The sequence below is a fragment of the Oreochromis aureus genome, linkage group 5, assembly GCF_013358895.1.
Source record: "Oreochromis aureus strain Israel breed Guangdong linkage group 5, ZZ_aureus, whole genome shotgun sequence".
NCBI lineage: Eukaryota > Metazoa > Chordata > Actinopteri > Cichliformes > Cichlidae > Oreochromis > Oreochromis aureus.
In genome coordinates, this window is record NC_052946.1 from 595235 (window position 1) to 620459 (window position 25225).

A 25225-nucleotide genomic window follows, 5' to 3' on the forward strand; every position below is an offset into this window, starting at 1 on the left:
ACTTTGTCATCTCACATTAAAACAGTAGCATGACAAAAGAAAAAAAGAGTGCATTTAAAGGATGCAAAGGTAAGATGTTCTCATCTCCTTTTCTGTGTGTTCAGACGTTGCCCTCCCAGCCCTCACCCCCAGAGGACACAATCTACACTGTAGCTTATCAGAACTGCCTTGCTTCATGCCAAAGGACATTTGTAATATATATGTATATGTGTATATATGTGTGGATACATTTTAGCAAACAAAAACAAGCAAAAAAATGAAAGAAAAAACATGACCAAAGCAAATTCAAGGTCAAAAATTAAAAATGAAGAAGCAGGAAGGAAAAAAGCAACACTTTCTGAACCAAGAAGGAAAAGATGGTAGAAGATGATTATATAAGTATTTTTTATCCTGACAAGTAATTCTGTCCTGCTGAATAGGTCAAACATGAACGTATACTGAGTGAAGTATCCAGTGGCACAGCGACAGTTGTGTGTCATCCACACTACTGCTTGGCACAGTTTCTGGTGAAGACAGCCTTAGAACTTCAAACTAAATAATGACATGACAGTAATATTTGTTGGCTGAAGGGAAACCGACACGTTCTTAGGTGTCAGTGGTACTTGATTAGGAAGCCTCTTCTCTTCAAGTAACAATATAGTTCTTTGAAGTTCCGGCTACGCCGAAACAGAAGAGTGAAAATTATGCATCGATCATGTTTTGGTGTCTTTTCTCTCTTTGCATGAGATGAGCCCTGGTAATGGACAAACCAATACCATTATCAGTGCCTCCGTTTAGGCTTAGAGTAGTTTGATGTTTAAAGGCACACAGAGATGTGAAAGAAGAGCTTCCATCAAACGTCTTAATGCTAACGCAGCAAGCCTATTTAGAAAATTACAGGACTACAAAGTGCAGCCATTTGTGTTAAACAAAAAGTCAGAAAAATAAATACTCAAGTAAACGACAGTTACTTGAGTATTCTAAGGCTACGTCCACACTAGTCCAGATAGATTTGAAAACGGCGTTTTCGTCTGAAAACGCTCCGTGTCCACACTACCGTTTTCAGTTGTTTTTACAGAGTTGTGCATCCACATTGAAACGGCTGAAAACGCTTACGTTCCAGTCCTGTGCATGCGCAAAAGCAAGTGAGAATTAAAGAATTTGAAGAAAACCCCTAACCCCCTAACCCAAAACGGAGAGAAAACGATGTGAGGTGAGATGTGAGTGTGGACGTAGCCTAAGGTAGTGTTTTCTACTTCGGTACTTCCCACCTCTGTGAGAACCGCCACTCCAAAAGCAAGCCCAACTTAATGACAGCAGAAACGAACATGCTTCCAGCTGAGTTCAAAAATGGTTTTGGTCTCGATTCCTGTTAATGGAAATTTTACTGGGGCGATTTTTAGAGTGTAAAGTGGGCGCCATATTGTCCAGTTCAGCATTTGTTTTTAATCTAATGAAACATTTCATGTAGGCTACTTTCACTTTCACCCACTGGTTAGATTTAGGCACTGAAACCATGTGGTTCAATTTAAGAAAAGATGATAGTTTGGTTAAAATGGGCAATCCTAACCTTTTATGTATTTAAAAAGTATTCACATAAATCCTGAAATATAAATAAATACAACCAAATTAAACCAATTAAATGTTCTTTATATTTTATATAAATGTTTTCTCAGTGAACATTGAGATCTGGTCTGTGAGGGGTAAAAGTATTAAACCTTGTGGATTAGCAGTAAATTTAACAGAGAACTTTTTATTTACTTAGCTGTGAGTTGGCATCTTTTTATTTAAGCTATAAAAGAGAAGGCTGTTTTAAATGTTGCTCTTTGCATGATAAAGACATGAATTAATTGGTGGAGTGCTTGGATCTGTTGCCTTATACCATAAGGATTCCAAACTTGTGCCTGCATCCCTGGCTTGTTCCCACAGTCCAGAGAAACACATCTTAGGTTAGCTGGCGATTCTAAATCAGTCATGAATGTAAGGTAGATAAAAGGAATGAGTGTAGTTCAATGTGGCTAGTCAAGAGTGTTTTAAACTAATAAAATGCGCTCTCATTCCCTGATAATCATGCTGGGAAAAGATAAGAAATCAAAAGAGCCTCAAATCCACCAATCCACAGGCAGATACGCCGTGTACAAATTGAGAAAATCAAAAGTCGTTTGTTGTGCCTGGCTTTGTTGTGGACGCTTAGTTCTAGTTGCCTAGGTAACCTTCTGAATCGGTCACCATGAAGTGGAGAAACGTTTAGCTTGGAACAAACACTGCAGAAGTTTGACCACTGACTCTGTCTCTAGTTACAAAGCTGTGAACTTCCTGTGTGGCACAGCAACACACCTAACAAAGGAAGTCAACCAACAAAGTTCACACTCCAAGAGTGTGTGACCATGTGGACTTTCACAAAGAAGCCCTGGTAGCATTAAAGGCCTCTCTCACCTCGGCTAATTTATGGCTATGTGAAAAAATGTGGTGACCGGGCTGCAAGGAGGAAGCCCTGCTCTCCAGCTATTAAAAACTGTGGGGACAATACCAGGAGACATTTGGGACAAAGGACAGGTTCTTCTTGCAGAGAGGAAAATCTGCGTTCCATTATTTTAAACTTTATTTCTACTAAAAATCAAGGTACCGCTACAATCAGAGCTTTGTTGTGTTTTGGTGTATCTGGGCAAGAACAGCTCGTCATAACTGACGGAGCAAATACAAATTCTGTTTTCATTTTTTCCTAAATATTACATTAAAATGCAAAGCAATCCAGATGGAGTGTTACTGCTCACATCATGGACTTAAGCTGCACCCCCTTTGCAGGCTGACCAAAAAGCCAACAACGCAGGCATGTTGTCAAGTCTCCAAACATGCTACACCTTATCCTGTTCTTACCCCCACCCTCACGCCGCTTACCCCTACATGCTCAGGCCAAAAGACTTTGCTGAAAACCAAAGTACCTGTTCTCGTTTTCGTTCCTGTCAGGGACAGATGACCCATTTCAGCATTGGGGAGAGAGAGGGACAAGATGTGAGGAACCACATAAGATGGCAGGAAGGAAGGAAGGAAGGAAGGAAAGAAAGAAAGAAGACAAGTTCCATATTGTGCATGCATGGGTTAGTGTAAAAACGGGCTGGACCCTGAGTTTAAGAGTGCCGTTGTTCGTTAACAGAAAACACAAGATGAAACATACATTATTAAGCACAGCATGCTGGGGTCCAATGCTCATTGCACCTCTTTTAAAGTTACCCTGAACAGAGTCCACACAGTGTGAGTCAAAAAGCATAGCAGCTGTCATTTTAAGTACAATTTTAAGCAAAAGCCCTGTAGAGTGAACGTTATGTGGGACCCATTTGTGTGATTTAATGGACCCATTTAGGACCCAGGGTCACAAATGAAATTCTGATGCTAAAGTTGTGGTGATGAAAGTTAAGATGCCACTCTCACAGCTCAGTTAGAACACGTCCACTTCAGATTTAGAAAGCAGGTTAAACTTAAAACGTCTTTAGTCTAAAGGGACTGTTGGCAAATTAAGAGACAGGTTCATTGGTCATGAAGAAGAATGAGGCCACAGAGCTCAGTGGAACCTGGAAGGAGCAAAAGATGCAACTTACCACATATCCTTGACATTACATAGAAGCCTTTACATAGTACATTGTATCGAGTTTGAATATATTTGTGTACACACTTATGTCTATTCAGAGCCTTTGTGGAAAATAACAGAAAGCTTGGAGAAACACGGACAAAACTAGATAAAAGGTTTAGGTGGGTCAGGAGATCGTCTAACTCTGCTCATTCAAAGAGTCACGCAGACCACTCTGAATTTGTGAATGTGCACGGTACACACACTCGAAGAGCAACAGTGTGTGGGATGGCTTTACTGTACTTGTGTTATTGCTGTTCCAGAAGTTTTATTCATAACTAGCTAACCAACTACCAGCAAGGAGAATGTACAAGAAAAATGTGCCAGGCGTGGTCTGAACACCAACTTGTGTTTACAAGTTATTCACATGTATGTTGTTAGAATAGTGACCAGCTAAAGAAGACAGTGTATGTACAGATCACGCTTCACTTTAAACACTCTAGTCTTAAAGATGAATCAGTCACAGAGCAGGAGGAGCCTCACCCTAACCCTGGCCTCAAGAGGAAGGAGCTAACACGGAGCTAACCCCTGTTCATGCTGTTCACCACAGAGCACAGCTGTAGGTGTACTCAGGCTGAAGCCCGTGTACACTTCCTTCAGAAAACTGGCACCAACATCGGGCTGATTCTTTTACAGAAATAATAATAATTAAAGAAGCTGGAAACAGCTGCCATTTCAATTCAAATATTGAAAAATGTTTCCTTTGGATTCCTCTAAGCAGTAGTGCTCTGTGGTTTTATAGTGCAGTGTTTCTGGTTCAGTTCTTTAGCGAATTATTGCTTAAAGTTTAAACTCAGGCTATGTAACGTTGGTACATATACAGGTTCATTACTAAAGGGGCTGTAGACCACCGTGACTGATAACTGCTGATGACCTTTACATGAGCGTATAACAGGAATAGTAATGCAGAACAAGCTATTTATACTTACTGGTAATCAAAGGATCCATCCTGGTCTTTTTGATCCACTGCATCCAAGGGGAGATCTTTTTTATCTCGCACTGCCAAGGAGGAGAACAAACGTGTTAGGCTGAAGCTGTTAGATTCAAGAGAAACCAGACAGATTTTCAGGGCTTTATGTTGAAAATACAATCATTTAGTTAGTCCCCATCTGTTGATTTAGTTGTTTACACTGTGTACTGTGTATAGAGTGTATGAATAACGAGTGTAGGTTATGTCCTGTCTGTCCACCGGTGTGCAAAAACACAGGGTGAAGCAGCTCACTCAAAGGCTTCGTTCAGTTGCTGCCAATTAAAAAAGAATTCAAATGTCATTTAGTGACATTTTTTCATGCCTAGTGAAACATGCATTTGGAACACAGTGCATTTATGTGAAGGGACACTCAAGCCTGTTTTAGTAGCAGTTGCATTATGTTGGGTTTGTACAGAGAGGCTCAGGGCCACTGGGAAAAAGGAAAAAGTTTCTTTCCTTTTCTTTTTCCCAGTGGCCCTGACCCTCTTCGGTAGCTTTGTGAGTTTGTCAGATTTGTTAAAAAAACTTGTTGAAAACGTTAGTTTTAGTTGGCAGATGGCTGACTGAAGGCTTGTCAGTCTCTTTTATTGGTCACTGGCCTGTTATAAGTATTAGTTTATCACTGGGTCAGCACCTACCCTGAGCTTTTGTGAAACAGCTCATGTAGCCACCACCTGGACATTACAAAAACTGTAAAACATTAACAATACTCTAATTCAAGTGATTCATGACCATTACGTTGTAATACACAAAACAGCAATCCAGCAAAATGCTGTAAAACTTCTAAACCCTGATTTCTAATTCTGAATTTTCCATCATCATATTTGTCATTTTTGTTTTCATTACTCTTGCTCATGCACACAGCAGCTAGCTGCTTAGTTCAATCATCCTCCCTGTACTGACTGATCAGCTGGAGTCAGGGCTCAGGCTGCCTGTTTGGGGTCTGCTGTGACTCTGAGCCCTCTCTTATTGGAGCTTTTCTATGCAGCAGGCTACACAGGCTGCTAAGAACAACAAGCTGTGCAAAGATAAATCTACAAATCCCTCACAGCAGATATTCACCCCTCCTCATTTCCTCCTGTTTCCAAAGGATTTTTGTTGTTCCTTTCATAAACTGCTTAAAACAAATAAGTTCTGTAAAGCTCACTACTTGAACCTCTATGCGGGGCAGCATCTTCCCAAAATTAGATCTAAGGAATCATCTTTATCATCATCACTTTGTCAGAGTGAGAAATGAATGGAAAACTGACTTTAACACTCTGGTTATGTCCTTCTTCCATACTGTGCTAAAAGATATCTAAGAAGATGACGTCAGTCACCTCGTGTCATCTTGTCCAGAGACCCCGTCTGAAACCACCCACCATGACTGCCCAGTTTCATTTTCACTTATCAAAAGAAATATTTAAATAAAAAAGACTAGTGTGCTTTCCTTTCTTAAAAAAAGTGCATGACAATATTGATTCATGTTTTTATGTTGTCAAAGGTAAACAGCCGCCTGATAAGTCGGTGTAGCAGCAGTCTGTTCTTCCTCTCATTCTCTCTGTTCTATGTCATAGCTGTTTCAATAAAACAGTATTTATGTATTTACACTTTAAGCCAATGAAGAGCACATATTTACAATCCACAGAAAAAAAAAATCAATCAGGTATTGTTTTCTTATTTTCTACACACACGTGTCTGTTTGTATTACACAGAAATCCCTTTGGGTTTGTGTTAGGACGGCACAGAAACACAAGGCCCAGCCCAAATGACTCATCCACAGTCCTGGGAAAACAGACTGTATGTCAAAGCAGACAGTTTCCCACCTCACTGGCATTCCTTAAATTCAGTGGACAGATGGAAAAAGTCAAGGTGGTAGTTTAGTGGCCCATCAGGAAACAAGTGCACTTTGAACACGTTGAACGTTTGCATGAGATGCATCGTCCAAAGTGCCATCACGTGGTCACCAGAGGAGTTACAAGAACAGACCTCTCTAGGGTGCTAGTACAAACACAGCAAAGTAAAACTAGCTTACATTCGCTCAAAGTCAAGATTCCTTTCAGGCTCACTGCTTGTTGTTTTTTGAAGGTTTCATTTCACTACAATACACAGACCTGGTTCTTGAACCCAGATGCTCTCTACAGAAAATACTCTGCCGATGAACCTCAACAACATCCTTCCATCCATCCAGACGTGTAAATGGCCTGTATTTGTATAGCGCTTTACTTAGTCCCTAAGGACCCCAAAGTGCTTTACACTACATCCAGTCATCCACCCATTCACACACACATTCACACACTGGTGATGGCAAGCTACATTGTAGCCACAGCCACCCTGGGGCGCACTGACAGAGGCGAGGTCTAATGGCATGAGGCGTGGGAGATGGAATCAGTAACTAACTGGGCCCCGGTTGGATCTAAATATGTCCTTGTGGTAAGTTGTAGCCACATATAACAGCATTGGCTAAAATACCCACTGCTCTTAAGACCATTAAGACCATTGATCTTCTAAATGGAAACTACCTGGATGAACTGTGACATTACTGACATATTCTTCCTCTCGGCATTAAAGAATATTCAGTCTCTGTGTGGCACCACAAATTCAATAATTACTTCTTCCCACTGTCTGCATGATTTCACTCAAAAGAATAGACTTGCATGAGAATGCTGTGGGAACCTTACCTGGGTACTTTCCTCCACGACTCCGCTTGATGAAACAGACGATGAGGAGGATCAGGATGATAAGGGCGATGGCGCACATCAATCCGATGAACCAGCCCTGTGTGGCTATGTCTACCTGGTCTATGTAGGCTGGAGTCATATCAGAGAGACACACAAGACCAGACAGTGGACAAGAGAGAAGAACGCAAAGAGAGTTAGTATTTATCTGAAGAGGGTTAGGGTTAGCCCCCTGACCCTAACCCATGTGCATCCCAGAGCGCTCAGCAGACGTCAACAGCTCAGAACCAATATGTCATCGTTTTCCTCAAAAACAGTGAGGATGATGTAGTGAACATGATCCTGTCCATGCCAAGGTGATTGCCTAAAAATTCACACACTGTGTGATTTAATCTGAAAGATTTACTTGTTTTTTTTGTTTTTTTCAACAAATCAGGGACACTTTGTTTCACAGCTGCCAAAGTTACTGTGTAAGTGTGCAATAGGAATTTCTCTTGCTGCTTGTTGACACACTGTAACCAACAGTCTACCAAGATCAGTCATTTTTTACAGGTGTTTGCGGCTTGATTTATCCCAGCTTTGTGTTCATGTCATGTTGGAGGAAGGGAGTCCCATATTTAGGACTTGAGCTACCAGTTTTGTTTTAGTCATTACTCTTAATTCACACTTAATTCAAATTACCAGAAGGATACAGTACTGGTCAAAAGTTTTGGAACACCCTGATTTTTCCAGTAATTTATTGCAGTTCAAGTCATCCAAGTCCAATGAACAGATCAAAATGGTACAAAGGGAAGTGGTTAAAAACAAAGGTTACCCCAAACGGAAAACTAATGTACACATTGTGAGTACAAGAAAATAATTATTAGAGTGTAATGTGTTAAATTTGCTTAGATAAGAGGGTCCAGCAGTAGACCAGAGGAATAGGGAAGGATTTGTCTGTGTTTTTCAGTTGGCTTAGCTGTAGGCCTGAGAGTGTGTAATTGTGTAGAGCAGGGGTCCCTAATCCCAGTCCACGAGGGCCGGTGTCCTGCAGATTTTAGATCTCACCCTGGGTCAACACACCTCAATCACATGATTAGTTCATTACCAGTCCTCTGGAGAACTTCAAGACATGCTGAGAAGGTAATTTATCCATTTAAATCAGCTGTGATGGATCAAGGACACATCTAAAACCTGCAGGGACAGTGGCCCTCGTGGACTGGGATTGGGGACCCCTGGTGTAGAGGGAGAGGAATTTACGGACACTGGGGGTCTGCTGTCATAAAAGGAGACAGGAAGCTACAGTTGGGGGCTGCTGATGCTGATGCTTGTACCTTTAATAAAAACTCATAATTGTCATAACTTAGAAGTAGGTTTGCAGGAGACTCTCCACCTTATCTGTAAATGTAAGACAACAAGAGGCCAATGGCCCAGTGGATGCAGAGTGGGGGTCTCAGTGTTTGTAATATGTTAACTCTGTTTTCTATGTTGTGTAGAGGAATTTGGTGTAGCTTGGGTGAGGAGATTACTTTTATGACCGACAGGAAGTCACAGATACAGAGACACACACAGTGCTTTGACTGTTACACTCACACACACCCACATGCACACTCACTCACGTGCACTCACACATACACACAGATATGCGCACACACAGGCACTCATGTGCTCGTGCATACACACACAGACACACAGAGTTTGCAGCACACCATGGGGGTTTTATGATGGGGTCACTTCTATAAAGCTGACTGTAACAAACAAAGGAGTGGAAGATCTGCAGAGGGACACCGGCCTGGCACATCTCCCCTTCTAGAAGATGCATGCGTAAATGAAGATGAATAAAGATGAATAAAGATGAATAAAGGCTTTGTGAAATAACTACTGAGTTCCGGTGCCGTCTCTGGATGCCCGAGGAATAAAAAGAACCGGGGTGAAACTGGTTTCTTAACAACATACAAAAAGGCCTTTATCAGGGAACACAACATGGGTTAACAGTATAAAGCTGTTCTGCAGCAATGGAGGTTGATCAAGCCTTGAAAGCTGGAGCTACTAATTCCTACAGCTGCTCCAACTTTTCTGGATTACTTCCCCCTCTGTCTGCATAAAGCAGTGCTGGAACACACTGATGTACCCTCGTGAGCATCAGCTGAACAGTACTGTACTGCAGAAAGTAGTGTGTTGCTACAAAAATGGTGTGAAAAACACAATTAACAATGGAAGAGAGACAGAACATCATAACACTTATAAATGCAGGTCTGTCCTACAGTGAAACTGCAAAGTTTCCTTCACCAGCAAAGGCTCAGAAACTGTGACAGGAAGAGGTCTGCAGACCCAAAGACATGACTGAATCAGAGGACAAGTTTCTGAGAGTTAACAGTTGTGTGATGGCGGCTCAGAGGACAGCAGCTTAATAGTGGACAAGCCCCCAAAATGTTACGGATTCAAAATATTGAGGAGAGATACAGGAGGAATCCAAATAACAACTCTGGTCCAAAAGGTGAGGTCAAACGATGATTTTAATGAACACACGTGTGGGAGATGTACACTGCAAAACATCAGCTGTAGATCTCTCCTCTAACAATAATAATAACAAACAGTTATTTTATATCATCAGGGAAATATACGCCCCTTCATGCGTTAAGCAGATACAATACATGCATACGTCAAATCAAAACCACAATTCTGTTAATGACTTTTGACATAGTTTGAAAAGAACATCGCCTCGTCCCCATCCCAGGTGTCTTCCTGTCGCTCATCTTGCCCTCGCTTATCTCTGGAACATCAGGCGCACGTCCTGCAACAAACTGTTCTTATGCAGGCACAATTTTGCAGTCACAAGCAAACTATGATTAAACTTTCACCTATAAATGAGTCTATCCACTGTGTGTGTGTGTGTGTGTGTGTGTGTGTGGGTATGTATGTGTATGTGTCGACTTTAACTGCACTCAGTTTCACCTCTCACCTCACCAGCTAAAACGTGTAACCTTTCCACCAGACAGAAGGCCAGCACGTACACAACTGAAACTATATGTGTAATATATTGAATAAATGTTTTAATCAAATGATACCACTTAAAACTTAATCTTCTTCCTAGTATAAAATATAAATGGATAACAGATAATAAAGAATAACCTGGTATAAATGTGTTGTAAGCATGCATGCAATCCTTCCACAGCTCTAGCCAACATCACAGTAGATTGGCTGATCATAGCGCCAGCCAAAAGCTCTTGAGCCTCAATTAGTGGACTGAGCCACAACTCCTTTAAAAGCACAGAATGCAATGTGTATAAAAATGATTATAATCATTCCTGCAGCCAGGGTTACATGTTACCAATATGTTTGCTCTTCTCAATATGGTCTCAATATGGCTATATCTTGTTAATACAATATGTATGCTGCGGGTTATATGATAGCAAAGAACATTTTCCTTAACCCCACACAGGACAGCAGCTTAATAGTGGTCGTAGTAAGAAAGTCTCAGTTTCAACTGTGAAGAGAAGACTTTGAGCTGCAGGTTTGACAGGATGAGTTGCAGTAAGAAAGCCAGACGTCAGAATAAGACAAAGAGGCTTGTCTGGGTCATGAAACACCAACATTGGACTACTGAAGGGGCTGTGTTGGTGGATCCAGGGTCGGTGACCTGTACACAGTCAGAAGCTCCCTGAACCAAAACAGCTACCACAGCACTCTGCAGCCCATCAACGACCCAAAACATAAGTGCCAGAGTTTTTTTCAGACTGCAATGAGGCATTAAAATAGTGGCGTTCTAAAACTTTTGACCAGTAATATACAGTATATCCGTACATATATCTGTATATAGATATACAGATATATGTACACACACACACACAAGACAGAAGCAATAAATATATTTTCTTTCAAGTCGAACTAACTTTTTAGTTGGTTAAAAAAACGTAAACTACCAGAAGTAAGCACACGATCTAAACTAACTTGTACTTCTTGTCATGTAGATTCCATTTCTAAGGACAATCCCTCTAAATCTGAGGCAGTTCAAATGTAGAAAGGTTTACTGCTGGAAAAAAACATGACAGATATCAATCAAACAAACCGTGACAACCCACCCTGCGGTGACTTAGTCAGTGTAGATATTACTTGTATCAAATACCTAGAGGAGCCCAGCTGGCTCTAATCCTTGTTCCACACGGCGAAGTGTGGTCTCACCTGCTTTGGTCTTAAAGGTGACTTGTTTGCTGCTGACATTGTTGAATAGATGGGAGTAAACTCTCAGGTGATACACGACGCCTGGGATGAGATCCACCACAATAATGGGGGGCTGTTGACTCTTTACATCTTTCTTCGTGTTGTTACCTTGGAAACACAATAAAAAGGCCCATCACACTCCAGGGGTGTGGCCTTCGCTCCACTCTAAAACTGCAGCATCACAAGGCTTTACAGGGAGACTGCTGTTATCTGATAGCAGGGTGGCTGTACTGAACTGAGGCTGATAGCAATGCTGTAACCACAGTGGCCATAAAGATTCATTAGTAAAACATATGGATTAAACAGTATAGTGATGTATGCTCAGTTCAGACAATATGTTCTGATTAATTTTACTGTTTTATGGCCCTGTGATTGCTTTTTTTTCTTCAAGGTGAAGTTTCCTGCAGAATCCTGATCATTGCTAGTAGTGGAGTAGTGAGGCACAAGGACCACTGTCTGTCAAGCAAAACCACTTCTGGAATAAAATTGGCTAAAACGCATGTTTTAAAACATGTTTAGCACCATCTTCTGTCAGTACAGAACGTTGGTGTTGGTTACCATCAACAGATTTACTCTACATTAGTTTATGTTCACAAACTAGCAACAAAACCAATAACTTAGTGGGACATAAGCAGACTTTTGGAATTCTGCAGGGTTTGTCTGCATCGTTCTTTCACAGGAAAGCATTATCAAGATTATCAGGTAAGTTTATACAACTGCGATATTACATTTGTTTCAATTTCTGATGCCCTCAATCTCTCTTGAAAAAAGACATTTTTAATGTCAACACTTTTTACCTGGATAAAAGTCACTTTGGCAAAAACCGATTGCAGCAGCTACTTTATAATCGGAATGTTCTTTTTGGCTGTAAATTACTTGATATTCTTTTATAAAAGTTTAATTTACAGAAATCATTCTTTTGAAAAATTCTGGAAATCACTTTTCAGCCAGTGATCACTGGAAGCAAGTGTGGATTGGTATACTAACTACATATATTTATAATATATATTTAAAGAAATGATGAACTATATTGTCTCTATTAACTTAGTCTTCTTAAGGTACCTCAACAAAAAAGAATAACATCTAAAATAAAAACTTTGTCCACAAGGTGTTGTATGTCTAGTTACATTATGTAGCAGTTCTCTTCTCTCGTCGGCATATTTCCCCGAGACTTTGTGGAGATTCCACACTTCTGGAGACTGGATTACTCCTTCACCTACATTTAGGCGAAGGAGACTTTAACACGGAGACGTTTTCTCCTTCGACCATGCTCATGAAGCTCAGGATTTTTGATCGTGTTTTAATAAGAAACACAGTGAACTGTTTGCTTGTGCTTGGGGAAAAAAGAGAATATTTTATTATATAAAATAGTGCATATATTATATCATATTTTGCAAACACTTTCTTTGCTAGCTAATTGTGTGGCTCGTTGCACCCGGCCTGTCGAGGAAAAGCTGCAGTATTGGACTCCAGCTAGTTGGTCTGGTGATTCAAACAGACTCTCCTCCAAACATTAAAAAAGTACTTTGTAGCCCAAACGCTGCAGGCGGATTTTCCCATGTCAGTGCAGCTAGCCAAACAACAAAGAACCGCTGACTGCTTAAATGATTAAAGTGAAAGTGGACAGTATAGGCTTCATTTAAAACTCATTGTTGCAGCTAGGGGCAGCGCAAAAGTGACTCCCTTAAACTGCTTTTTAATTTTATTGTCCCTGTTTTTCCCCAGGTTATTGGTTCTGTTACTAGTCAGTGAACAGGAAGTCTATTGACAGCAACCAAACAACCAACCCGGTGACATAAAGCTCCATACTGAGAGAAGATGCTACTAAACATGATTTTAAAATGTAAGCACTTTGAGTTAAATCTATGTCAGGTGGCAAAACATTGCTTGTCTCAGTTGGACACCAGACCCCCTCCTATCTCTAAGGTCAAGACAAAAAGCAGTGACGACAGCCGGCATGTTTTCAGCAGAAACACGTCTGTCATGCCCAAGCTATGAGAGACACTCTGAAAAGGCAGTGAAAGTTGAGGGCAGCATGAAGTGACATCATGCACCATGCTGTTAGACACACTTTCACAAAGTGAAAGTCATCCAACATAGGTGATTACCAAGCCATGCCACAGCAGTCCTCAAACCAGCCAAAGAAAACACAGACACACAAAGAACATGCTGTTCTACAAAAGTCAGTGAAGTGCTATGAGAAAGGCCAAGGCTTATTTTGAAAAATACTTTGGATCTTTATCATCTACACATCTTAACCACAGACACTGCCAACCTATCTGGATGACATCATCATCTACAGTGACTGCTGGGTGGACCATAAGCCTGCCGTACCTGTACATTGTGGCTTTTTGGTCATTTGTAAAATGATATCCATCTGTCATGTCTTTCTTTGTGTATGTGGCTAAATAATTATCCTCATGACAGTCAGCACTATTTGAAAACAGTGTATTTAAGCTGTATTTATGTTTCATGCCACATATTGTTTTCAAGCAGGTGTAAAAAAATCAAACTGTAACCCAATCCTTTTACCTAAACAATATATTCTTCTTTTTTAAATAATAATAATAATAATAATGATCAAACATAAAAAGGCAGTTTGTGTCAGTTTTTGTGGTTAGCTCCACCAGATACATCCTTTAATTCTGGGGACAGGTTGGCCAGAGTTAATAACCTGTTCGGGCAGTGTGTTGGGATGTGTTCGTAACCTATAGCGACATGTAGCGGGGCCTTCTCGGTAGCCCTAACCCGCCAGCATCAATAATGCACTCCACGAGAGTCATCTCGTAATGACAGTCTATGCACAGACTTTGCCCTGAGGCAGCCCTGACCTACATGCATTTAGGTCACAGGAACACAGTTTGTCCCGGACTTCAGCTAGAATGGAAAAAGACACAAAGCTGGATTTATTCTGTCGTTACGCTGTCAGCTGCTTCTTCTTCTCTCATTCTCTCCCCCTCCCTCTCCTGTTGCTACTTCAATCATGAAACTGATCAATGATCAGCTGATCAGCTTTTCTGATACAAGTCCCGTCTCTCTTGTTTGTGTATCGCCCACTTTGCACCAGAGGGTTGATATGAATGAGTTGAGGGGAAGTTATGAACTGTTTCTGAGAGACAAATAACACCAGGATCCTTTTCTAAGTAGCTGACAGCTGGTAACTGTGCAGGGGCGGGTCTAGCACAGTTTTGCCAGGCTTTTCCTACAATAACTGGTGGGCCGGTCTCTAGTCAAAATGCCTGGACCATTTTTTTTGTCCCAGTCCAGCCCCGGTACTTCCTGTTTACTGTTGGGTTGTAGTTAGCGCTGGTTAGCTCCAGTAGCTAGCTAATTCTCAATTGGAAACAAACAAAAAAAACTTAATACACGAAAAAAAATGTGGACGCTTTTGAAATAAAATCAAATCAATAAACACACATTATAAACAGCTTTACTACTTTACACGAGTTCATCTTACTCTACAATAGGTTGGAAGAGATCTGAAGAGAATTGAATCATCTTGTATTTAGTGATTTGTAAAAGAGGACATGTGTAGAGCACTATTTTATCTGCCCTGGCCAATAACAGGACATAATCATCATCATCATAATAATAATAATAATGAGAGAGCCCGCCTTGAGGAGGTCAAAGTACTGTCATCCTTCTTTCCTCCCCACACACTCACAAAGACTGTCATTGCCCTTTTATACTACAGATGTTACTGCTGATGCAGTTTAATCAGAACTTCAATGATGAATATTTAAAAAAAAATGACAAATGTTGTGATTTGGTTAAGATTTATTTATATCACTTACTATGTTTTTTGAAACAATGTAATATCCCTGTTGTCTTAAAAATGAGAGAAGAACCGTCTCCTTTGTCTCAGTCAACCTAAAAATGAAACATACCCTGGCTGGCCAGATCTCCCGTTAGCCCTGCTGTGGTTTATCTTATCAGGGTTACATAAACTGTGTCCTCAGACATGACCTACCACTGATCAAGAGTCTGTATGAAAGAAAAGTCTAAATCTAACATCCTTACAGCCTGACAGTGCAGGGACAGGTGAGAGAAGTGGATACCATCAGACCAATCACATCACTTCCTTTTCTCACACTCAGACATTAATAATTAAAATCTCAGCACAAGTACACAAACACATTTCCATCCTTTCTCTGCTCCACAGTTTATAGACTGGGCTGAAGTAAACAGCAGTAACTGAGATGTCTGATCAGAGCTGCCCAATTTTGCTATCCAAGCTCTGTGAAAAGGCGGGATGATTAAAAGCCAGAGTACACAGCACTTCATACCAAGCAGGTGAGTATGGCAGCCTTGGTGAGCAACAAAGACACACTGAAACAGCAGTTCAAAGAAAGCAGCCCATCCCAGCGCTGGGCCAACAAAAGCAACTCAAAGAACGGCAACAGAACTCATAGATCCATGCACATGGTGCACTCAAACAGGCAAAACCAAAGAGTGAGAGGGAAACAGAGCGTAATGTGTTTGCTTTCTTTTCTGAAAGTACAAACCAACACGTCAACCTTAGGGTACAAATATCGACTCCTTAATTAAAGGGAGATAATAAAACAAAGAGCAACAGAGCCATAGCATTGCTGCTGTTGAAGCTTTTTTCTTAATAACAGTTATTATTGTTGTTTATTGTATTGATGACACACATTAGGAAAAGCTTTTCCTTTCCATTTTCTCTGATTGTTTCATTACTTTTCATGACTTGCTTCATAATTTTGCAGATGCTGCCTAAAAATGTCTCTCAGTTAATGTGTAACTGCAAAGTATATGGAACAAAATGTCAGTCTTTCATCTGAATATAATTACATTACGATGTACCATTTCTGTTGTGACTAAAATCAATATTATGCTGATCTGGAAAACATTTTCAAGACTGCTACTGCACATCCAGTTGTTTTCCTCTCATCCAGTCACATTAAAATCTAACTATAGACTGTGTTACTGCAGCTAAATTATATATTGTTAGGTCTTTTCAAGCTGAATTATGTGTGAATTGTTAACAAAAGAATGCACTTATAAAAAGCAAAAAAGGAAGTCAATTTGAACCATCTGACAGCACCTCAAGCTTCCACACACAGTATCAAACAGACTTTTATGTTGACTACATCTATTTATTTCATTCTAATGTTCGGTTTGAAGATGCTTATGAGAACTTCAAAACTGGATCCGGTCTCATCCTTGCCACCTGGCTGAATTGCGTACTGTATTCCTGTAATGTACAAATGGTGTGATAAAATGTGGTTTTACCTGTTCAGCTCAACCTACACTCTGCACCTTGAAGCTCCAGTATTACTTCACTATCCTTGTAGATCTACTCTGTAGTCAGAACATTTAGTTCACAGTTTATATCTCAGTAGCTCAGTTTGAGCTTGGTCTGATTTCTTACTGTTTAGAATGAACTCTAGTACAAAATCGCTGCTGCCGGGCGGGAAGTTGTGTGTCCAGCTGACGTTAGCGTAGTTACTGTTAGGTTCCACCGTCAAATTCCAGATCTCTCGCCCAGAGTCCACTACACAAGGTAGGGTAGGTGGGGGGTGGGGTAAGGGACAAAGGGTTCAAAGTTGGAAGCAAGAGGCAGAGAGGGCACAGTTACAACAACCACACACAGGGCTCTGTTTGGACCTGTGCCTTGCACAAGTCTTCCTACAACAAAATAGACTCCATGCTTTGCTCAAAATCAAACTAACAGCATTAAACTATATTCACCCCCCCACCCCCCACCCAAATATATCTGCATAGTTTTTTAAAGTTCATGAATGAATGAATTGTAATGTTTACTTCTGAGTTAGCGATCACTTCAGTCCTAACACTGCCAGTGTCCAAGTACTAATCAAACCCGACATATTCTAAATGTTGGCACTACTGAAACTCAAAGCCATCATGTTCTGTGAAATAAAAGTTTAAGTTCTCACTCCCTGACCAGGAGGATATTTGCTGGCTTCAACCCAGTATTTTGTAGCATCTCCCCACTTTTTGTGCAGCAGGTACAGCACAGCGTATCAGAATGAAACCCTGATGTAGTTTACTGTTCAGGTAGGAGAAGACAGTTCAATTCAAATGGTAGAAAGACAGTAAAACTAGAATGGGACAACAGCAAGTACCCAACACATTCTGGTCAATACGCTTGGTGGTGAACAGCATTGGAAGGATGGTAGTGGTTGCCTCAGTAGTAGAAGTGGTGGCAATAGTAGTGGTTGAAGTCGTAGTTGTAGGAGTGGGAGTAGTTGAGGTACTAATGGTTGTAGGAGCAATGGTAGTAGGAGAAGGATAACCAAAAGGAGTAGGAGTAGGAGTGAAACCAGAAGCCACAAAGGAGTCGGTAAGCTCGACTACAAAAGAGGAGGAGAGAGCAGAGGGTTAAAGACAAGGTAGCAGGAACGTCAAACACAACGATCAACAATGACGCACACACATGCATACGCACACACATGCATACGCATGAGAAGTCAAAGAATCCCTGAGCAGAAACACTCGAGGAATTCCCTGCACGATCACAGTCCTCATTTGAGAGCATCTCATTCCAAGGATCCATGCACGTTATTCTTCTGTCATCAGGAGGACAAATGTTGTCTCGTATTGTGTTTCGTCCAAAGTCCCTACCTGGGACCGGTGACCCAGGGTTTATGCTCTTTGATTCAGGGTTTCTAATGGAGTAGTCTTTCTAGTTCCCTAAGTTATCTTTAGTATTTCCTGATTTCTAGCTCTTAGGTCTTGTTCCTCCCTGTGATCCTCGTGTCTCATCGACTCAGATAAATTAATAATAAATTAGATAAATAATGCTTATATCATTTGTATTTTTTGACTGTAGTCATCTTGAACCTGTTGATATTTATTTGTAATATAAATCGCTATTCTAATGAATTGGTATTTATTAGAATGTATATTTATTGTATATTTTTATATTGTATATTTTTTTGTACATTTATAAACTTGAATGTAATTTTATGTCATTTTGTTTTTAACAGAATGAGGCTAAAATGTAAAACTGTTTTACTGATAACTTCTTACAAAGACTGATTCCCAGTCTCTTCCTGACGGTGAGGATTACACTTTCATAATCTGACACTGGTATTAGACTGACACGCTACGCTGGCCGATACCCACAGACAGGGCACTGAATGGAAAATGGAAAGAGCTCAGTCAGTACATCCCTTATTTTCCCCTTTCTGAGCTAAAATATGTCTGCATTTTAGCCACTACTAACTCTAAATCTACCCATACGTGGTTCATTAGATAAGACCTGATCAAGGACATTTTTCACTCATTTGAGGGAAAGTTGAGAAACAGCTTGGATTGCTTTGTAAAAAGCTTTTCTTGCAGACACCACAAAGAAAAACTATCAGCACTGGTGATAGAATCATAACAAGTGGTTTGATTAATTCAAGTGTAACTGTTATTTGTTCTGTCATGAGATCACGGTTGCACAGTCACTGCGTTTACCATGAAACAATAAGGCATGTGTGTGAACTCTCCCCAAGAGGCCCAATGTGGATCACAGAAACATGATTATACATAATACGTACAAGATGTTAATACTTGTTAAAGTAGGTATTAGCAGAAGGTGTTATAGTGGCATTGGTATAGAATATTTTCTTATAAGCAGTCGAGCAGTTTCACTGATTTCTTCTTCAGCTTTTGACACTTTGGAGGCTCCTTGTGGGGATCACGCACACCTCAGGTTAATTTCACTTGAAAGAAATCTACTGTACCTTCAACTTGAGATTGTATCCAGCCAGTGAAGGGCCCCACTACTGATGCTCCCACCCAAGCACCAACCCCCCCCAGCAAGCATGCTTTTATCACCTGGATCGAATCCAGGCATGCCCTCAAACAGCCGTTAGTGCAATATCAGCATGTGCAGGACAGCTCAGTGAGGTGGGCCAGCTCAGCCAAACGCTTCTTACAACCTTACCTGTAATCTCTGGAACATGCTATTCATCCAGAGAATAAAAACGATGGATGAAGATGACAGAGCAACATGGCCTCTGAGGAATAGTCAAGGCAGCAATGCCAACTGCTGATGGTGTTCATCTGTCCTGCCCAACACACACCTGTCATACACCTCCATCTTCACCTTCTGATGCACGTATGTGCATCTTCCCTTATTCCCCACACTAAAAACAGCAGTGTCATCATGACACTGTATCCAGTGACAGGGAGTGAGAAGTCATTAGCTCCAGCACAAGGTGAACTTGTGTTCCACAGTACACAGAAAAATGCAGCGATGCAGTGAGATTGTACAGTGGAGGCATGCCATCAGGGATTGGATTTAAAGGTCAGCCGATATACACACTGCCCAAAGGAAGACTACAAGAGTGTATGTGTGAATGTGTGAATCCCAGAAACATTAAGTGGGAAGTGAGCGTATTCAATCCCTGAGAGCATACAGCAGCTTTACTCTCCGAAAACAATGCTGAGATGCAGGAGAGGCAGACGGGCAGCACAAACAGCAGTTCAGTCTAACAGGAAATCACTTTTCATTGTGACGTCTTAAACCTACATTTCAGGTAATCAAAATGTTTAGTTTCAAATCTCATCCATTACTAGGATGATGTTTAAATCTAATTTTCATCAACACTGCTTTGCACCTCACCCTGTGGCAGAAGAATAGGGCAATGGAGGTGGACTGCGCTGCTGTTAGTGTGTGGATGGACAGGCTGGGGTTGGGGTGAAGGTGACAGACATGCTGCACTTCTTGTTCCCCTTTACCTAGATCTGTCGTGTCAGTAAAGTTTTCTGCCAATAAAAAAAGAGAATGAAAACATGAGAGTTGTAAAAAAGGGGCAGCAAGAAGGTTGCCTCAGAGGTGCACTTCAAAGTGTCCACGGGGTTTGTCTCTACATGTGGGTGAGCTGACCTTTATGGTGAGGTAACATGTTGCTCAATTAATATGATCTCACCACCACTGGATGCAACACACACATGTGAGGAAGTGCAGAAGAAGAAGAAATTAGCTAGAAATCATAGAGGACAACAGTGGCTTAACTGTGAGCTGGTCAATGAGATAAATAATACTTATATAATTGTTACTATAGTCATCTTGAATCTGTTGACTGAGGGTCAAATTGTTCACACATAAAGAATGATTCCCAGTCTCCTCCTCCTCCTAATTATTTAGCACTGGTATTGGACTGGTACTCTGCAGTGGGAGGTACCCAGAAATGGAAACAGCTTAATCCATACATCCCTGTTAGAAAGGCAACATCTTCAAGTCTCTGAGCAAGTGGCTACAATGTAGCCATAATAATAATAATAATAACAGCAGCTCCTTCTCGAGCTAATCTCATACACTGTTTATTGAAGGACTTCAGCCTTTTTTCATTTTCTGTCTTTGTCTGTTGATCTCTCTCACACACACACACACACGCGCGCGCACACACACGCACACGCACACGCACACACACCATTACTGCCAGTGTTAGCCCTCAGCCTTCTACTAGATGACTTTACTGTGTAAATTTGAAAATTCCTTCTTAACTTATTCACAAGATTTTTAGAAAACCTGACCTCTGACCTTGAGTTGCCAGGATTTGAACTTGTCTGAGATTTTTAGTAGATGCACCTATGGTATCAATTTGAAACAAAATTGGGTGGCAGTAGCTCAGGTGGTAAAGCAGGTCCACCACTAATCAGAAGGTCGGTGGTTTGATCCCAGGCTGCCTCCTGGCTGCATGCCAAATATCCTTGGGCAAGATACTAACCCCATGTTTGCCTACTGGTGGTGGTCAGAGGGCCCGGTGGCGCCAGTGTCCGGCAGCCTCGCCTCTGTCAGTGCGCCCCAGGGCAGCTGTGGCTACAATGTAGCTTGCCATCGCCAGCGTGTGAATGACTGAATGTAGTGTAAATCGCTTTGGGGTCCTTAGGGACTGAGTAAAGCGCTATACAAATGCAGGCCATTTACCAATTACCTATTTTTTATGTTACTTTTTGAATTCCCAGTGAAGGGACAAATGTCTGAAAGCATGTCAGATGATACAGAGAGTTTTAACAGGTTCAGAAATGTCCTAAAACATCAGGTAAATAACTTGACTCTCACTAGAGGAAGTAGCAGAAACCACTGGGAACCATTCTGAGCTGTGGATTCACATATCTTTGGTAGTTACTAGTTAATTAAAAATGTCTGCGATTCTAAACAGTTAATAAAATACTTTTGTTAAACCCTCTGTCAAATCTGGTTTGTTTTAGTGTAAATCCACTGTGGGGGAGTACAGAGATACAGTCCCTCAGAGTTCTGTCGCAGCCATGAAAATATCCACACATGGCAGCTATCAGGACTGTAGTTAAAGGTGAAGGCTTTCTGGGTTTTTGAACCAGAACAATTAACACTGAACAGTGCCAGTTATGAAAGAGCTTGTACAAGCATGAGTACAGTCAGGCACACACATGCTCTTGCTTTTGCTTTTCTTTGTCAGTAATTGAGCAGATGTTCTGTAAACTCTGAACTGTGACATTAATGAAGTGTTGCAGTAATTAGTCTAGCTCATATATTTAGTTAATTCTGAATTTCCTTCCTTTGTCAAACAAATATATAGTGTTTTATAAGCATATCACAGCCTTACCTTCATTAGTGAAGTGTGGAGACTCCTCAGCATAGTCCTCCCCCTTTCCCACCTGAGTCAGTGCTGACAGGAAGAACTTGTAGCGGGAGGAACGGTCCGGCACGCGAAGGAAAAACTCTGTCACATTAGGAAAGAACGTCTCCAGCTGGAAAGGACCCACCTTGGAACCGTTGACTACATACACAACAAACACACACACACACACACACACACACACACAGTCATTCAGCTATGTTGTCCATTTGAACGCTGTAATCATCATCTCAATCGTATCCAATTAGCAGTATCAGTTTCATGAATTTCTTGTACATTTCTGTACAGTCACACTTAGGTGCTGTTCCAGAATTAGAACATTTGACTATCACTATTTCTACCATCATTACCATAATGGTCAATAAAGCTGATTCGTCTGAGGTAAATCCTGATTGGTTCTATGTAGCACAGTTGTGCTTTCTGCAGAGTAAGGCCTAACTTTCAGCCTTTATTGTCACTAAAACACTGGTAACATGTTACCATTTCAGTTTAAGCCCAAGTGACCAATCACGCTGCTCCCTTAATGCATCTCTCTTGTAGACCTATGTGGTCCCAATACTAACACTACAAAGCAAAGCACTAAACTTAGGCCTGTAAAAACTCACAAGCAAGTCTACATTCAAGAGCTGAACAGCTGATGATGATGTCAACCATCAATAAAAGCATTGGCATTTTGGACATACCAACATGTGTGTGTGTTTCTTAAGTCAGATAATAAAAGATAACCAACTTGGCAAGCTGCTACTGTATGAGATGAAATTATTCTAAATCATACCCAGTTTTCTAGCTTGACTCTAAATGGGCCCATAATTTACAAAATGGACAGGACAATGTATTGAACAAGATTTAAAACTGAAAACTGTCAACTCATTAGGACGTTTACTAAGGTTTAAATTAAGTGATAAACAGAGTGATGCTGAGGAGTCCATGCCTGCTGGCCTTTAGAAAGAATACAAGTTTAGGGAATGACAGAGTAAGACGAGTTCACCTGTTTGGTACTTGAGCTGGTATCCAGTCAGAATGCCATTGGGCTCCAGAGGTTTAGCCCATTCCAAGTGGATCGTGTCCAAACTTCTGCGATTAATCTTGAAGAACCTTGGAGCGTCTGGAACTACAAACACAACAAAAGAGAAGAAACAGTGTCCAGTATGGTAGCTAAAACGCAGTTTCGACACATGTTTGGACAGCACCAAGAAAAACTGCAGTGTGTGTTGTGTGTCTTAAAGCTTACATGCTTAGTCAGTATCATGGAATACAATGTTCAAGTTCTGAGACAAGGTGAGTTCATATCAGGTCAGTGTCAGTACTGGGCCGTTGTAAGGTATGCAGTGTTGAGAACTACTTTTTTATTCCTTTCCGCTCCACCTGATTTTCCAGCCTTTAATTTTTTGAGTCTACACAAAATTGTCTTTATAAAAAGGACATATAAGACTGTCAGAGAGCTACCTCTGGGTCACAATAATATGATACCTCTACATGGCATGCAATGGGGGAAGTAATTATTTGATCCAGTGCTGAATTTGTATGTTTCCTTACTTTCAAAGAAATGAAGTCTCTCATTTTGATGGTAGTTTCATTTTAATGGAGAGAGACAGATCGACCATGTCACTGAGTGTAATAACAATCTGAATTCCCAACAATCATGCCAGAATTCTGATTGGTTGTGTTCCGATGTGGCCAGATTACAAAAATGATTTAGTCAATCACAGAAATTCCTGATCTGAGCTTGTTATCTGTAAGAAGCACAACTTTCCACAGAATGAATTTCTTTTATTCCAGCCTCTCCACCACAATGGGAACGACCAAAAAGCTGTCAAAGGATGCAGGGTACAAGGTTTTAGACCAACACAAGCGTGGAATGGGCTCCAAGACCATCAACGAGAAGCTGGGTGAGAAGCCGAGAACTATTGGTGTGACTGTTCGGAAAGACAAGAAATATAAATTGACCATCAAACGCTCTAAATCTGAATTTGATCTTGGGACAGATTGAACCACAATCACCAAGAACACCATTGGTACCACACTACACCGTAAAGCAGGACTGCCAAACATATGAGATCATTTCATATGTCAGTTATTGTTGGTATTAACAATCCACGTATGCAGGGCGGGACTTTGTTTTGATGGGCAGCCAATTACATGCAAAGACAGACTGGGATCATACCATTATGTGAAAGAAGAAAGGGGGACAGACGTTCTGAAGACAGCGAGTGTAGTGGTCCAGGTCCACAGAGAGACGGGGAGCTGGGTAAAGTCATTTTCCACTGTGGAGGACAAACAGTTTCAAACTTGTCCAGGTCTTAAAGCTCATGTGTGCTCTCCCTCGGAGCAGCAAATCCATCACAACAACACAAACTGCCTCCTTTAAAAAGACTCAATGTACAGTTCAGTATTGAATGCGACATAACATGAAGTGTGTTTGAATGTCAGAGATGCAGAAATGTGTGCATGTAGCACAGAGCCATGGCTCAGTGTCTGAACGAGCCTCACAGGCCTGAGTGTGCTGGAAGCCGTTTATGATTCTCAAACAAGCTCAAACTTTGGACTTTGAACTGTAAGTTTTACACCTTTTTTACTGATGAAAAACTCTATTATGGCCGTTCATACTCCACACAGTCATTAACAAATAAACAGTTAACCTGTTGAACCCCAATGCCTCCAGCACCAGGGATCAGAGGGTGAACATCTGGTTTAACAGGATGTACTGCCAGATTTGTTACTTAAATATAGACGTGTGGCATCCACAGAAACATCAAAAATCTCAGGTAAAAGCTCACAGAACCATTTCAACAACCACCAAACAGCTAAAAGAGCAAATGACTGGAGAGCAACTAAACAGATTCTGCAAAAAGACGTAAACACAAAGCACGCATCTCCGCCGGGGCGTACATGGACATGCCGTCTTTTGCTGAAAGCAGACATCTCACAGATTCCGAGCTCCAGGTTTTGTCACTCTGTGACCAAAAGTCACTGAACCAGCAGCAAAGGAAAACATCCTTCACGAAGGTAAGACAAGGTGAGTTTGTCTTACTTTTGCTGTCTTGCTTCCACCACAATAAAATCAGACTTCCTGCACAGCTCTGGGTACACTGAGTGGCCAATGAATGGGACCATGTACCATCAAATCTTAGACTATTCATTTATTTGAAAGATGAATTTACAAATTCAGCACATGATCAAAGAGTTATTTCCCCCT

General features: G+C 41.0%; 1 protein-coding gene across 8 annotated transcripts in view; it reads right to left on the reverse strand.

Annotated features, from left to right (window-relative positions):
- Nucleotides 1–25225, reverse strand: part of nfasca (neurofascin homolog (chicken) a) — a 170439-nt gene that overhangs the window by 6140 nt on the left and 139074 nt on the right. For 4 of the 8 annotated variants that reach the window (XM_039612442.1, XM_039612438.1, XM_039612439.1 and 1 more), the window contains 8 exons: nucleotides 23018–23140; nucleotides 21997–22170; nucleotides 20147–20173; nucleotides 17539–17766; nucleotides 16824–16946; nucleotides 11393–11539; nucleotides 7235–7363; nucleotides 4534–4603 (listed from right to left, as the gene is read on the reverse strand). In XM_039612442.1, coding sequence (XP_039468376.1) covers nucleotides 4534–4603; nucleotides 7235–7363; nucleotides 11393–11539; nucleotides 16824–16946; nucleotides 17539–17766; nucleotides 20147–20173; nucleotides 21997–22170; nucleotides 23018–23140 — 1021 coding nt within the window. Of the gene's footprint in view, nucleotides 1–2921; nucleotides 3549–4533; nucleotides 4604–7234; nucleotides 7364–11392; nucleotides 11540–16823; nucleotides 16947–17538; nucleotides 17767–20146; nucleotides 20174–21996; nucleotides 22171–23017; nucleotides 23141–25225 lie in introns of all 8 variants that reach the window. The other 4 variants (XR_005613116.1, XM_039612441.1, XM_039612443.1 and 1 more) reach the window with 4 other exon arrangements.